The sequence below is a fragment of the Megascapheus bottae genome, chromosome 16, assembly GCF_031878675.1.
Source record: "Megascapheus bottae isolate mThoBot1 chromosome 16, mThoBot2.hap1, whole genome shotgun sequence".
NCBI lineage: Eukaryota > Metazoa > Chordata > Mammalia > Rodentia > Geomyidae > Megascapheus > Megascapheus bottae.
The window spans coordinates 41,351,240-41,368,700 of NC_143524.1; the positions used below are offsets into that span (position 1 = coordinate 41,351,240).

The 17,461-nt window shown below is 39.1% G+C and overlaps 1 protein-coding gene across 1 annotated transcript; it reads right to left on the reverse strand.

Annotated features, from left to right (window-relative positions):
* Positions 1-7,662: 7,662 nt before the first annotated feature.
* LOC150053316 (olfactory receptor 52E5) lies at positions 7,663-8,604 on the reverse strand. Its single transcript, XM_090349025.1, has one exon. It carries the CDS (start codon positions 8,602-8,604, stop codon positions 7,663-7,665), a length of 942 nt encoding a protein of 313 aa, XP_090205151.1.
* Positions 8,605-17,461: the final 8,857 nt, after the last annotated feature.

Genomic DNA, 17,461 nt, shown 5'->3' on the forward strand with positions numbered 1-17,461 from the left:
TTAGAAGCAAGGGAGATGAAGAATAAAGTAGATAGCTTTTGATAGCAGGTTAGACAATGCAGAAGAGAGAATTTCCAGGGTTGAAGATAGTTTAGTTGTTATAGAAAAAGAACAGAAATTGAGTCAATTCAAATCTAGGAACTATGAGAAAAAGCTACAGGAGGTTCAAGATACAATTAAGAAGCCTAATTTAAGGCTAATTGGTATTGAGGAGGGTCTAGAGAAAGAGGTCAATGGTATTGGAAATATACTTCAGGGAATCATCTCAGAGAACTTCCCAAATATCCAGAAGGACAGGCCCATCCAGATACAAGAAGCTTCTAGAACCCCAAACAGACCTGACCAGAAAAGGACATCCCACTGCCACATTATAATCCAAACTGGATCAATAGAGGCCAAAGATAGGATCCTAAAAGCAGTCAGGGAGAAGAGAACAATCACCTATAAAGGCAGAGACCATGCAAGCAGGAAGAGACTGGAACAATATATACCATGCCCTGAAGTCAAATAACTACCAATCAAGAATACTGTACCCAGCTAAGCTCTCATTCATAACTGAGGGAACAATAAAAACATTCCATTCCAAGGAAAAGCTTCAACATTATGTAGCAACAAAACCAACACTACAGAAAACTCTCAAAGATGTTCTACACATGGAAAATCAACACAAATGTAATACAGAGAAAGACATGGCACCTAAAACTCATAACATCTAAGTACCACAAAAACTATCAAGACACAGGCCCTAATGAAAGCTTGTAAAAATGGCAGGAACTAATAAATATTTCTCAATCCTGACTCTCAATATCAATGGACTTAACTCTCTGATTAAATGGCATACATTATCTAGATTGGATCAAAAAACAGGATCCATCATTCTGATGTCTTCAAGAGACACATCTTACCCAAAAAAGCAAACACCTTTTGCAAATGAGAGGTTGGAATAAACTCTATCAAGCTAATGGTCCCCATGAAAAGGCTGGAGTTGCCATCCTCATATCAGATAAAATGGACTTCAAACTAAAATTAGTAAGAAAAAACAAAGAAGGTTACTACATACTATTAAAGGGATCTTTCCTCCAGGAGGACATAACCATCCTAAATACCTACACACTGAATCCCGGAGCTCTGAACATCATCAAGCAAACTTTACTTTCACTGAAACCATAAATAGATCGAAACACAGTGATTGTTGGTGACTTTAACACACCACTCTCACCTTTGGACAGATCAACAAGGCAAAAACTCAACAGAGAAACCTTAGAATTGAAAAACCATGTAGACCAATGACATCTAACAGACATCTGCAGATTATTCCACCCAGCAACAACACAATATACGTTTTTCTCAGCAGCACACGGAACATTTTCAAAATAGACCACATTTTAGGCCATAAAACAAACCTGGTCAGATTCAGAAACACTGAAATTATTCCCTGCACTCTCTCAGACCACAAGGGCATCAAATTGGAACTGAACACACATCTCCACCAACAAAAACCCTGTAACTCATGGAGATTGAACAACAGATTGTGGAATCACCAATGGGTCATCGAAGAGATCAGAACAGAAATCCAACAGTTTATGAAATTTAACAAAAAGGAGCACACAAAATACCAGCTCCTTTGGGACATGGCAAAGGCAGTACTCAGAGGAAAATTTATAGCTCTGACTGCCTACAATAACAAATTGGAAAAATCACAAACCAACAATTTAATGTGTCACCTTAAGCTCCTGGAAAAAGAGCAACAAACCAACCCCAATCCCACTAGAAGGAAGCAAATTATTTAAATCAAAGCAGAATTAAATGAATTGGAATCCAAGAAAACTATAGAAAGAATCAACAAAAGAAGGAGTTGGTTCTTAGAAAGAATTAACAAAATTGACAAACCCTTAGCAAATCTTACCAAAAAAAGAAGGGAGCATACCGAAATAAACAAAATCACAGATGAAAATGTTAATATCACTACGGAAATTACCAAGATCCAGAGTATCATGAGGGAATACTTCTCAAAACTTTATGCCAACAAATTTGAGAATCTAGAAGAAATCGACGAATTCCTAGCCAATATTAACATACCTACACTGAACCAAGAAGAACTAACCCAACTAAACAGGCCTATTTCAAGCACTGAAATAGAAATGGCAATTAGAGAACTTCCACCTAAGAAAAGCCCAGAGCCAGATGGAATCACAGCTAAATTCTATAAGGTCTTCAAAGCAGAGCTTACACCTATATTCCTCAAGCTCTTCAACGAAATTAAAAATGAAGGTTCTTTACCAAAGTCATTCTATGAAGCCAGTATAACCCTCATCCCCAAACCAGACAGAGATTCATCAAAGAAAGAGAACTATAGACCTATTTCTTTGATGAACATCGATGCAAAACTTCTCAACAAAATACTGGCCAACTGTCTACAACAACTCATCAAAAAAATTATACACTATGATCAAACTGGATTCATCACAGGGAGGCAAAGCTGGTTCAACATACACAAATCAATTAATATAATTCAACACGTCAACAGGAGCAAGGACAAAAATCACATGATTGTCTCAATAGATGCAGAAAAGGCATTTGACAAGATCCAACACCCCTTTATGTTAAAAGCTCTGGAGAAACTAGGAATCCACGGAACATTCCTCAGTATAATGGAGGCTGTGTATGACAAACCCACAGCTAGTATTATACTTAATGGTGAAAAAATAAAGCCATTCCCTCTAAAATCAGGAACGAGACAAGGATGCCCACCCTCTCCACTCCTCTTTAACATAGTATTAGAATTCCTAGCCAGTGCAATAAGACAAGAAGCAAGTATAAAGGGGATCCAAATAGGGAAAGAGGAAGTAAAACTATCCCTCTTTGCAGATGACATGATCCTGTATTTAAAGAATCCTATAACTCCACTCCCAAGCTCCTTGAGCTGATTTGAAACTTTGGAAGTGTAGTGGGCTATAAAATTAACCCTCAAAAATCAACTGCCTTCCTCTATGCCAACAGTGAGAGGAATGAGGCAACAATCAGGAAAGCAACTACTTTTGCAATAGCCTCAAAGTAAATAAAGTACCTAGGAAATAGCTTAACTAAGAATGTAAAGGACCTTTTTGATGAAAACTTTAAAACCCTGAAAAAGGAAATTAAAGCAGAACTGAGGAAATGGAAAAACCTCCCATGCTCCTGGATTGGAAGAATCTACATCGTGAAAATGACAATCCTGCCAAGGGCTATCTACAAATTCAACATAATACCCATCAATATCCCAATGTCATTCTTTAAAGAAATAGAAGAGGCGATCCAAAATTTCATATGGAATAACAAAAGACCCCGTATAGCAAAAACACTTCTTAGCAGAAAGAACAGTGCAGGAGGAATTTCAGTACCAAACTTTAGACTCTATTACAGAGCTACAATCATCAGAACAGCTTGTTACTGGCACAAGAACAGGCCTGAAGACCAATGGAATAGAACTGAGGACCCAGATATTAAACCACAGACCTATGGCCACCTAATCTTTGACAAGGGACCAAAAAAAATAGAATGGAAGATAGATAGCCTCTTCAACATGTTGTGCTGGCAGAACTAGTTAAGCACCAGCAGAAAACTGAAGTTGGATACTTCTTTGTCACCCTGTACTAGAATTTACTCCAAATGGATCAAAGACCTGGAGGTAAAATCCAACACTCTGAAAACTTTACAAGAAGGAATAGGAGATACACTAGGCCTCCTTGGCACAGGTCGAAACTTTTTTAATAAGGACCAAGAATCACAACAAATCAGAGAAAGGCTGGATAAGTGGGACTGCATTAAACTGCAGAGCTTTTGTATGGCAAAAGACATAGCTAGTAAACTAATTAGGAGGCCTACAGAGTGGGAGATCTTCACCAACCATACAACAGACAAAGGCCTCATATCTAAAATATATCAACAGCTCAAAAAATTGAATCACTCCAAAACTAATCTCCAAAGTAAGAACCATCCCAGTAGAAGATGGGCCAAAGACTTAAAGGAGTCTTCTCTGAAGAAGAAACAAAAATGGCCTATAGACACATGAAGAAATGCTCAACATCTCTGGTCATAAAAGAAAAGCAAATCAAAACAACTCTAAGATTCCATCTCACTCCAGTTAGAATGGCCAGGATGAAGAAAAGTAATAACAACAGATGCTGGAGGGGATGTGGCCAGGAGGGATCATTACTACACTGTTGGTGGGAGTGCAAACTCATTCAACCACTATGGAAAGCAGTATGGCAGTTCCTCAAAAGCCTAAACATAGAGCTCCCCTATGACCTAGCAATTCTACTACTTGGCATTTACCCAATCATCCAGAAACAAAGACTACTAAATCCACCAGCACAACAATGTTCATTGCAGCACTATTTACCATAGCAAAGATATGGAACCAACCCAGATGTCCCTCACTTGATGAGTGGATCAACAAGATGTGGTATTTGTACACAATGAAATCTATGCTCCTGTCAGAAAGAATGACGTTGTCCCATTTGTTAGGAAATGGAAAGACTTAGAAAAGATCCTATTAAGTGAAGTAAGCCAGACTCAAAGGAACTTAGGCTCAATGGTTTCCCTCATTTGTCATAATCAGTAGAAACCGTGGGCTCTCCTAGCAGAGATTTGCAATAGAGCAAAACCTTGATCAAAAGGCCATGTAGTATGATGCTAAATGAAAGGATCTCTAGGATATAGAAACATAAGCCATATAATGAATGATTGTTGTTCTTAAGGTACTATGTTATCGCTCATCTCTTTTGCTGTCGCTTGGTTATCTCATATTGTTACAGTATCTCACTTTGTTACCTGATATATCGGATACAATTGTGTTTGGTTATTTGAAATTGGATAGGGAATGGAGTAAAACAAGATGAAGGGTGGAGGTGGGGGAAGGGAAAAGGGGACGAAGACATGTGAAAGGGTATCAATGTATGGGAATTAATGCACCTCTATCTGGCAAATATCATGTAACCCTTCTACTAATTACAATAAACAATATATGGAAAGAAAAAAAAAGAGTCTCATGGACTTTAGTGCCAAGGCTGGCTTTGAACCACGAACCTCAGATCTCAGCCTCCTGAGTAGCTAAGATTACAGGTGTGAGCCACCCTGCCCAGCTGACAGGTATATTCTTTAATACATCAGTTCGGGCAGTACTGATCCAGGGAAGGAAAATGCAGATCTAGAATTAAGAGACTGACCTCTCATCTTCTGGCTGATGCTGGTCCAGCCCCTCCTCAGCATCCTGTACTTGATTCACTGACAGAGGCTATGAAGCACAGGGCCGGATCCAGGGACCCTGGAGCTCTGGTCAGTTTCAGAAGTATCCAGGGCACATATAATGCTAGAGTTCCTGGGGACTCTCTCCTTTGCTAATTTCTTAATCCTTAATCCCTTGGAACATAAAAAAGGGCCCCAGGGAGCCACAGGAAGAGAAACTGTTTTTCTAGAAGGAAGCTTCCCATTCCTGATTTGACTGTATCCTATAGACAGTGTGTATGTTGGCTACAGTGAGCGTCCCTTTACAGCCAGTTATGTTCTGTTCGTATGCATGTGCACACTTAGAACTTTCCATGCATTCTCCAAGCTCACTCAGAAGTTCTTGCAGAGCCCTTAAGCATTCTTTTTTTTTATTTTTTTTTTTATTTTTGGCCCCCTTCTCTCTCTTTCTGGCCCCGCTCGCTCCGGCCCTGCTAGCTCCGGTCAGGCTCGCTCCCGCACGCTCCTGGCCCCGCTCGCTCCGGCCCAGCTCACTCCGGCCCCCCTTAAGCATTCTTATTAGGCAGATACAACCTATAAAATGGAGGGAATCAAAGGTAATTTGCCAGGAGTTTTATCGTGGCATTATCATCATTAAAATGTAAGAAAAAATGAGAATGAAGTCTTGTGAGAATATATTTTTGTGTATGTAGGCATTCTATTATTCAGTGGAAACCTTTTAATCGAATGAATTCAGATTCTATTTCTTTCTTCAAGTGATTCACAATATTCTCTTGATCACATCAACCTATTTTTCATCTGAGATGTCATAATTTTCATTTATGTAAGTTCCACGTTTGTTTCCTAAATATCTTCCTTGTCACTATTTAACTAGTTTGACCAGGAGAAATACAGTTCTAGCGTAGTAATCATTTTGATGCTTTTTCTTTGTTTCTTTTTTTCTGTCTGTCTTTATTTCTTTATTTTGTTCCAGCTCTGGGGCTTGAATTCAAGTCCTAGGAGCTATCCCTTAGCTTTTTTTGTTCTGGACAAGCACTCTACCGCGGAGCCACAGCTCTATTTTCAGCTTTTTGAGGTAATTGGAGCTCAAAGTTTCATATATTTTCCTGCCTAGACTGGCTTTGAACTATGATCCTCATCTCTCAGCCTCCTAAATAAGTAGGATTATAGGCATGAGCCACCAATGCCTGGCCCACTATCACTCTTTTGTGTGTGGGAGGGTGTCATGGAGCTTGAACTCTGCCTGGGCATTGTCCCTGAGAGATAAGTTTAATAAATCACAATTAAGAGATGATGCACTAGGAGATAGAACTGGAAAAATATTTAGATTTAAGTTCCAAACAGATACACAGAAAATGCATAAGTATAGATAAGAGGGAGGAGAAGGGATTCTGCCTTGGCTGGATACTCTTTTTGTTTTACTGGAATTTAGAAGATAAAATATGAATTCTAATGTCTTATTCATAGTACTGGAAGCCATACAAAAGAACAGACTAGATTTGAAAAATGCCATATGAATAAACAAGAACTCAAGAGACATTTTAAACAATAGGTTAGAGATAATGAAAGAGAATCAGTAAATTGTCAGGAGGGAGGTTAGAAGAGTCTACCAATGAGGGAGATGGAGAAAAACAAAAATCAATGGAAAATATTAAAGCTATTGTAGGAGAGCTAGAGACTACAGCAAAATTATCCAACACATATCTGATCAGTGTCCCAGATTCAGAAAGAGAGAGATGATGCACCAAATCTGAACAATTGTTTTAGAAGAATTACTATGCATCAACCATCGAATTAAAAAAACCTTAAGAAATATCAATTAGAGAAAGTAGATGTATAGTTAGATATGTTTATAGTCTTTTAAATATGAATGTGGATATCATGTTATAGGTTACTTTTAGACACTAAAGGCAAAGAAAACTTATTAAAATTATGACAAAATCACAAGGCTGTTTGTCCTAGAATTCCAGATTCAGAGTTGCATGTTTGCTAACTTTACTCTCAAGCATCCTCCTCTTTCTTCTCCTAACATAATCCTATCTATTCCTTCTTTTTACACATGGCCAGGTTCCTTTATTCAGGGTAACACTGTCTCTCTGCTCATGTTCTTTGCAGCTCATAGACTTGAAGCTTCTAAAGCACTCTTGCAAAGGAGACAATGGCTGGTGATTGGAAAATCGTTGCTCTTGGTGTCGGGAAGAGACACACCTGTGCACAGACATCACACCTCTTCTGGGGTCAAGTTAGGAATTTCTGTTAATCTTGGAAAGGTGACTCAGTTTGACAGTAGATCTGTTTAGTAGGATCTGAAGGCAAGAGACATGCTACTGAGCAATAGACAATCATGAAGGGATCGAAAGAAAGTTGTGTGTGGAAGATGATTCTGTTAACTGTGTCTCACTGGACTGTCTTGGAAGATCTGCTTGGAGGTAAACGTTAATGGCTTTTAGGGTTAAACATCCTCAGCAAGCGTTCTCTGATCTGTTCTGTTCTGACACCATAGATAACAGGGTTAAAGGCAGGGGGCACAGCCACATACAGATTGGCCAAAAGGATGTGGATGAAATGGGGGATGTTGTGGCCAAAGCGGTGCGTCATGAAGGAAAAGAGGGCTGGCAGGTAGAAGGTCAACATGACACAGACATGAGAGCCACAGGTGCTGAGGGCCTTGAGCCGGGCATCCCAGGATGGGAGGCGGAAGACTGCTCGGAGGATCTGGACATAGGAGAATCCAATCACAGAAAGGTCAATGTATCCCACCGAGAAAGCAATTAAGCCATAAATGATGTTGGTCTTAATACTGGCACAAGCTAACTTGGCTAACCCCATGTGTTCACAATACGTGTGGGGGATAATGCGGACACCACAGAAAGGCAACCTCAGGATAAGAAAGATAAATGGAGTGACAAACACCAAAGTCCTAACTACGATCACTAAGCCCAGAATGGCCACGACTCTGTTGGTGAGGATCATGTCGTATCTCAGCGGATTGCAGATGGCAATATAACGATCGATGGCCATGACTGTCAGCACCACAGACTCCAGGCCGGTGGAGATGTGGATGGCATACATCTGTGTGATGCAGGCTCCAAATGAGATTTCCTTGAGATTGAACCAGAAAATGGCCAGCATCTTGGGAACAGTGGCTGTCGATAAGCCCAAGTCCGTGCAGGCCAACATAGCTAAGAAGTAAAACATGGGCTGGTGGAGGCTGTGCTCGGTCTGGATCACAAACAGGATAATGATGTTCCCCAGGACGGCTATTAGATAGATGGCAAAGAAGGGGAAGCTGATCCAGATGTGTGCGTTTTCCAACCCTGGGATCCCCATCAAAAGGAAGGAGGAAGGGTGGAACTCTGTATTGTTGGCAAGAAACATATTGGTGCGAACTGGCTACAGACACATTTCTTATAGGAGTTTTCTTGCTTCCAGTGAGAGATTCGAACTTCTTTCATGATATGTGGATGGTGTCTTGGTAGAACAGAAAGCCCATTCTTGAACTCCATAATAGAGCAGGGGAGACCTAGGGGGGGAATGTGAGACACAGCGAAACAGACACTTTCACTCAGAAATATTTGCACCTCATGTAGAAAAAATTATGTAGAAAGTTTGAAATGGACAATAAGCTAAGACTTCTCATGTCCTTGGCTCTGAGGAAGAACTTGCGTATGTTGTTAAATTAGCAACTCTTTTTATTCTTATTTTTTTTATCATTGGGGTGATGTACAGAGGGGTTTTAGGTAGTGAGTACATTACTTCTTGAACATTGTTACTCCTTCCTACATTTCTCTCCCACTTTCCTACCCTCACCCCTTCCCAATAAATTAGCAACTCTTTATATTGCTACTCATACTTACTAACTAGGATGGAGTGGGCACCTGTGTGTGTGTGTGTGTGTGTGTGTGTGTGTGTGTGTGTGTGTGTGTAAAATATCACTAGATAGGAAAGGCCTGAAGAGTCTGGTAGTTGCGTTAAATAATTGTACATTCTTGAAAATAACCTGAGACATGAAGAAGTTTCTATGTGAGTGGAACTACTCAAAGTCAAAGAGTAGATGGCTAGTGTTTGGATCTGAAATATTAAATGAAGTTAAGAAGTTTAGTCACAACTGGAGATTATTACATAATTCTAAAAGAACAATTCTCCCTCCTAGAACTGAAAGACTATACTACCCAAACCAGAAATACTATAAACTTGGTACACTAAGTTTTCTTTCATGGTCTTTGTGGTTTATGACTTTTATTTATGCTATGGTATGTGAATAAACAATTTCTTTATGCTGTCGAGTGAGTGGAGGCACTAATGTTGGCACCTGTTTGAAAGGCAGAGCAATACTTGAGCCAGATATTTTACCTTAACTTGTGAGCAGTGTAGTTTGTTTTTATGCTGCAGCTAGCTTCCTGATGTAGTAATAGACCAAGTTGCTGTCTGCCAGGCTGCTTTACTGTAAAATTCAGTATGTTTAGTGCCTTTTGATTTTTACTGGCCTACAACTGCTGCTATGGCCCAAATGAAATTTGTGGCTTGATGTTGCACATGGTTAATGTGCTAGTGAAACCAGGACATGATTAGAATCTTTAGAGGGTATATTTTGTGCTAGGCTCTGCACCATGGATGGAGCACAGACATCACATTTATAAAATGAGATTTAGAAGTATTAATTCATATTCCAAGAAAAGGGAGCAGACTCTGTGAGGACTAAGGAAGGAGTTTGAGATTCATATGTAGCTTGAAAAATATCTTCCATTATTCCTCAAGGTGGCCTTTAGGATAAGCAGGAAGAAGATTATTTAGTACATTTGTTATATTACCCTTGCAAGACATGATATAAAGTCACATATCTATGAAACATAAAATCTCAAAGACTGCTAGTGACATCTCTTCTGTATACAGAATTGTCAAATAGATAAACAGTTTTATAGCTCAACTTTTGTTTATTATATTATAGGAGTGCCAGGTTAATAATCCCTTACCTCATCTGACGTCTGCCAAGTATTTATGACTTCTCGCTTAGTGGTAGGTACTGGTCCAAGTGTAGGCAAACAGAAACCATGGCATCAAAGTCCTCAACTTCATATAGTAGCAAAATATTTTGCTTCCTGGACTCAAATGAGGTTTCAACTATCATTATAATCTTTCTGTTATTTGTCAGAAACTATCTAAAAGGCCCTTTGGTATCTAAAAATATTATGGGTTCAGAATGTCCTTGTAAAGAGATGTAACCTCCTTAGCAAAGAATATTGTTAATCTCTATCCCTGCCTATCCATCATCATGTTCATGTTTCATAGATTAAACACTTGATTATTTAGAAAATTATCTTTATTTGCTAGGATAACCTCAAGCTAACTCACCTACCTTGGCTCTGCATCTGAGAAGTTGGATACCACTACCTGCAACCTGTGTGAGACTGAGTTCTCACCAGCTAAAGGCAAGGAGTTATAAGAAAACATGCTTGTCTCCTGAGAGAAAAGCCTCACCAGGCTTAGATCTGGGATATGAAATAAAATGCCCGTATCCCTGAGGCTGGAGGTCTATGTTTTCTGGTTCAAGTCACCTCTGTTGTCTAATGATGTACTTATGAGTAATTTTCCCTGGACAGCTCCCAAGAGGCTAATGGCCTCACTCATTCTAGCACTTTAAATTTCACCCTATCGTAGCCTCAAAGTCACCTAAGAAACATTGAATAAGTGACAGATATCATTTCAGGATTCCATTCCTTGAACTATGTCTGCTGCAATAGTTTCAGAATTATATCAAAGGTTTAATGTCCCCAATCCTATATAGTATCAATTATTAGGAAAATGTGTTTGTGTAAAATAAAGATGTATAATGGATACATTGTACAAATGGCTAAAATGATTTATTTTGAAGGACTGATACCTTTTTCTCTCTAATATAAGGGCATAGCTTTCAACCCACTTATTTATTTGATCATTTGGGTTGTTAGTACACCATTCCAAATCTTGGTTTTCTGATATGGAAAATGAGTTAGAATTACATTAACTTTTAGGGTTGCTACAATTACATAATAAGATAATTCCTTAATCAAAACAGCTTTGCGATTTCACCTCACCCCAGTTAGAATGGCCATTATCAAGAAATCTAATAACAACAGATGCTGAAGGGATGTGGCTAGGAGGCATCACTACTACACTGGTGGTGGGAGTGTAACTTGCTCAATCACTCTGGAAAGCAATAAGGAGGTTCTTCAAGAGACTAAACATAAAGCTCCCCTATGACTCAGCAATCTGAATCCTGGGCATTTACCCAAATGTCCAGAATCAAGAACATACTAAAGCTAGCCAGCATAACCATGTTCATTGCAGCATTATTCACCAAAGGTACGATATGGAACCAACCCAGATGCCCCTCAGTAAATAAATGGATCATGAAGATGTGGTATATTTACACCATGGCATTCGATGCTGCCACCAGAAAGAATGGCATTGCCCCATTTATAAGGAAATGGAGAGACTTGGAAAAAGTTACATTGAGTGAAGTAAGCCAGACCCAAAGAAACAGGCTCCATGATTTCCCTCATTTATAACTATTAGTACACATTTAGGATTCTCTTAACAGAAGATCACAATAGCTCAAAAGCCATGTACAGATATCCTCATAGGATGAGACTAAGTGAAATGAACTTCAGGATATGGAAACAAGAGATTTATCTTTCTGATTGTTGGTCTTAATGTACTATGTGAAGCTATTTTTTTTCTTTTTTTCATATAATTTTTATTGTAATTAATAGAAGGGTTACATTATATTTGCCAGATAGAAGGTGTATTACTTCACATACATTGATACCCTTTCTCATGTCTTGGTCCCCCTTTTCTTCCCCCCACCCCCATACCTCATCTTGTTTTCCCCCCTTCCCTATCTGATTTCAAATAACCAAATACACATATATACAATATATCAGATAACCAGGTGAAATACTGTAACAATATGAGATAACCAAGGGACAGCAAAAGAGATGAGAGATAACATAGTACATTAAGGACAACAATCACTCATTATATGGCTTATGTTTCTATATTCTGAGGGTCCTTTAATTTAGCGTCATACTATATGGCCTTATGTATCTAGGTTTTGCTCTATTGCAAGTCTCTGCTAGGAGAGCCCAAGGTTTCTACTGATTATGACAAATGAGGGAAACCATTGAGCCTAAGTTCCTTTGAGTCTGGCTTACTTCACTTAATAGGATCTTTTCTAAGTCTTTCCATTTCCTAACAAATGGGGCCATGTCATTCTTTCTGACAGCCGCATAGTCCATTGTGTACAAATACCACATCTTGTTGATCCACTCATCAAGTGATCAAGTGAGGGACATCTGGGTTGGTTCCATATCTTTGCTATAGTAAATAGTGCCACAATGAATATCGTTGTGCTAGTGGATTTAGTATGTCCTTCTTTCTGGACAATTGGGTAAATGCCTAGTAGTGGAATTGCTGGGTCATAGGGGAGCTCTATGTTTAGTCTTTTGAGGAACTGCCATACTGCTTTCCATAGTGGTTGAATGAGTTTGCACTCCCACCAACAGTGTAGTAGTGATCCCTCCTGGCCAAATCCCCTCCATCATCTGTTGTTATTACTTTTCTTCATCCTGGCCATTCTAACTGGAGTGAGGTGGAATCTTAGAGTTGTTTTGATTTGCTTTTCTTTTATGACCAGAGATGTTGAGCATTTCTTCATGTGTCTATAGGCCATTTTTGTTTCTTCTTCAGAGAAGACTCTCTTTAAGTCTTTGGTCCATCTTTTAATGGGATGGTTCTTATTTTGGAGATTAGTTTTGGAGTGGTTCAATTTTTTGGGCTGTTGATATATTTTAGATATGAGGCCTTTGTCTGTTGTATGGTTGGTGAAGATCTTCTCCCATTCTGTGGGCTTCCTAATTAATTTACTAGCTATGTCTTTTGCCATACAAAAGCTCTGCAGTTTAATGCAGTCCCACTTATCCAGCCTTTCTCTGATTTGTTGTGATTCTTGGTCCTTATTAAAAAAGTTTCGACCTGTGCCAAGGAGGTCTAGCGTATCTCCTATTCCTTCTTGTAAAGTTATCAGAGTGTTGGATTTTACCTCCAGGTCTTTGATCCATTTGGAGTAAATTCTAGTACAGGGTGACAAAGAAGGATCCAACTTTAGTTTTCTGCACGTGCTTAACTAGTTCTGCCAGCACAACTTGTTGAAGAGGCTATCTATCTTCAATTCTATTTTTTGGCTCCCTTGTCAAAGATTATGTGGCCATAGGTCTGTGGTTTAATATCTGGGTCCTCAGTTCTATTCCATTGGTCTTCAGGCCTGTTCTTGTGCCCGTACCAAGCTGTTCTGATGATTATAGCTCTGTAATAGAGTCTAAAGTTTGGTATTGAAATTCCTCCTGCACTGTTCTTTCTGCTAAGAAGTGTTTTTGTTATATGGGGTCTTTTATTATTCCATATGAAATTTTGGATTGCCTCTTCTATTTCTTTAAAGAATGACATTGGGATATTGATGGGTATTATGTTGAATTTGTAGATAGCCCTTGGCAAGATTGTCATTTTCAGGATATTGATTCTTCCAATCCACGAGCATGGGAGGTTTTTTCCATTTCCACAGTTCTGCTTTAATTTCCTTTTCCAGGGTTTTAAAGTTTTCATCAAAAAGGTTCTTTACATTCTTAGTTAAGCTAATTCCTAGGTACTTTATTTACTTTGAAGCTATTGCAAAAGTAGTTGCTTTCCTGATTGTTGCCTCATTCCTCTCACTGTTGGCGTAGAGGAAGGCAGTTGATTTTTGAGAGTTAATTTTATACCCTGTTACCCTTCCAAAGTTTTGAATCAGCTCAAGAAGGTTGGGAGTAGAGTCTATAGGATTCTTTAAATACAGGATCATGTCATCTGCAAAGAGGGACAGTTTTATTTCCTCTTTCCCTACTTGGATCCCCTTTATGCTTGCTTCTTGCCTTATTGAGCTGGCTAGAAATTCTAATACTATGTAAAAGAGGAGTGGAGAGAGTGGGCATCCTTGTCTCATTCCTGATTTTAGCTTTTCGCCGTTAAGTATAATACTAGCTGTGGGTTTGTCATACATAGCCTCCATTATACTGAGGAATGTTCCGTGGATTCCTAGTTTCTCCAGAGCTTTTAACATAAAGGGGTGTTGGATCTTGTCAAATGCCTTTTCCGCGTCTATTGAGAAAATCATGTGATTTTTGTCCTTGCTCCTGTTGATTTGTTGAATTATAGTAATTGATTTGCGTATGTTGAACCAGCTTTGCCTCCCTGTGATGAATCCTGCTTAATCCTAGTGTATAAATTTTTTTTGATAAGTTGTTGTAGACAATTGGCCAGTATTTTGTTGAGAAGTTTTGCATCGATATTCATCAAAGAAATAGGTCTATAGTTCTCTTTCTTTGATGAATCTCTGTCTGGTTTGGGGATGAGGGTTATACTGGCTTTATAGAATGACTTTGCTAAAGAACCTTCATTTTCAATTTTGTTGAAGAGCTTGAGGAGTATTGGTGTGAGCTCTGCTTTGAAGGTGAAGCTATTTCTTTTCTCTTCTTTTCCCCTTAAGGTCTGTCTCATGTTGGTACTACATCTGACTTTTGAACCTGGTATATAGTATATATGTTTATTTGTTTACTTAAAAAAGTGGAGAAAAGGGAAAAACAAGATGAGTGGGAGGGGGTGGGAGAAAATCATGGGAAGGGGTAACAATGTTCAATAAGTAATGTACCCAGTACTTGATGAATGTAACTGTAACCCTTCTGCTCATCACCCCAACAATAAAAAAGATATTGCCTGAAAGTGTTTAGGAACTATTTATTAGAAACTAGTGGATGAATAAGCACTGGACATTCTTATAAGTTTTAGTAACCTTATTGCTAGAGTTAACACTTTGGAGTCAGGCAACTTAACGTTAAACTCACTTCTGGCTTGGTAGCTGATTAAGCATTTCTTTAACCTCTGAGTCTCATTCTTCTGCTTATAGATAGACTGACAGGGATAAAAAAGAAAAAAAGACCATGCACAGGCCTCACGTTTCCCTTCCAGTTAAGTGAAAGAATTGTCCTTTTTTCATAACTTTTCATAACATATCACTGTGTTTAACAATAGATCCAAATGATCATTAAAATTATTTTCCTCTATTTGAAATATAATTTATTGGTATTTTCAATAACAATTACATTCACCACCATTACCTCCATTTATTACCCATTCATTACTCTTTGTTAGATTGCCTTCTGCTTTCATTATCTTTCCTCTCCCTACCCCCTGGATTTCAAATGTGAGAAAAAATATGCGATACTTTCCCTTAATGAGATGGTATGCATTTCTACACTTTGTCCTGAAAAGTATATGACTTTTTTCATCATTATGACTGAACCATACTCCATTACTTTTATACACCACTTTCTTTATCTGTCTGTCTATCTATCTATCTATCTATCTATCTATCTATCTATTATTTTTTTTGCCAGCCCTGGGCTTGAGCTCAGGGCCTGAGCACTGTCCTTGGATTTTCTCAAGGCTTTAGCTTTACCACTTGAGCCTCAGCACCACTTCTGGCTTTTTCTATGTATGTGGTACCAAGGAATCAAACCCGGGTCTTCGTGCATGCTAGGCAAGCACTCTACCACTAGGCCAAACTCCTGGCCTTGTCCATTCATTTATTGATGGCCATCTGGGCTAATTGTATGACTTAACTATTGTAACTAGTGCAGCAACAAATACCAATGTGCAGACATCTCTACTGGATGATGATTTTGATTCCTTTGGGAACATACTGAAAAAATAGTACAGCTCAATCATATGGTAAATTCATTTTTATTTCTTTTTGTATGTGCAAACCTAATACTGGTTCCCACAGTGATTGAACAAATTCAGATTCCCACCAGCAGTTTGTAAAAGTCCCTCTTTCCCATATACAAAGTTGGTTTCTGTCAGGGAGGTTTTAGTACTCGGTCCCTCCGGACCTGCAGGCGGGATAGGGAGAACATGCCCTGACTAAGACTAACTGAGGAAGGAGAGGTCCCACTGACCACCGCACCCAACCCTCCCTCTCCAGAGGACAATTAGGCAGGTCAGGGAGACCAATCAAGGCAGGAACTCATTTATTGAGGAAGTCCATTCAGCTAAGAAAGGATGCAGGAGCCTATCATCACAAAGGTTGGCAGGGCGGGGGAGGTACTCTCAGTATGCTGTCCAAGAGGTTGGAAAGTTTCCATCCCAGAGGTGGCCTTAATCACAGCCATGCCTTCCAACCCTGAGACAGGAACCATCTCAGCCAGGTGCGGTCCTAAGACCAGGGAATGAGCATTGGGCCATGAGTTAGGCCTCCATTTACAGCATAGATTTCCATTTCCCTGATGTGATGTGTTTCACAGGTTTCTTTCCTTGACCACTAATATTCTCTATGAAGTTTGGTATATCTTATCATAAAATATCATATTGGTGGCCGGGAGTTTGGCCTAGTGGTTAAAGTGCTTGCCTAGCATGGTACGATTCCTCGGTACCACATATAGAAAAAAGCCAGAAGTGGTGCTGAGGCTCAAGTGGTAGAGCTCTAGCCTTGAGAAAGTCCAAGGACAATGCTCAGGCCCTGAGCTCAAGCCCACAACTGGCAAAAAAAAATCATATTGATGTTTTGAACTATAATAGTAGTAAATTTATAAATATCAAAGATTTTTCAAAATACATATATACATCTTATTGAACAAGATACAAGGGGATACTCTGAGCATATTAGTTATTTGTTTACCCCTATGCTGAGGCTTTTAATAAGTTAGCGGCAATTGGAGTGAGGTGAGGTTAGGTAAGACTAAGCAGTAAACATGATTTAGTATATCCACCAATATTAAGTGTTCATTGAGTGTTCTTCATACTTCACTAAATCTCTTTCACCTAGATGAAAAATCTGGGAGTCATAACCTAATGCTATAGATTTTTTTTTTATTTTTGTTGGTTTTGGGGCTTGAAATCTGGGCCTGGCCATTGTCCCTGATCTCTTCAGCTCAAGGATAGTGCCTTACTCCTTGTGCCATGGTGCCACTTCTGGTATTCTGGTGGTTATTTGGAGATAAGAGTCTCGGGACTTTTGTGCCCAGGCTGGCTTTGAACCAAGATCCTCAGATCCTAGCCTCCTGAGTAGCTATGATTACAGGTATGAGCCAACAGCCCCTTGTTCTATAGATGTTTTTAAAGGAAAGCTCATATTATTATTGGGTTGTTACCTAAACTTTATACAGAA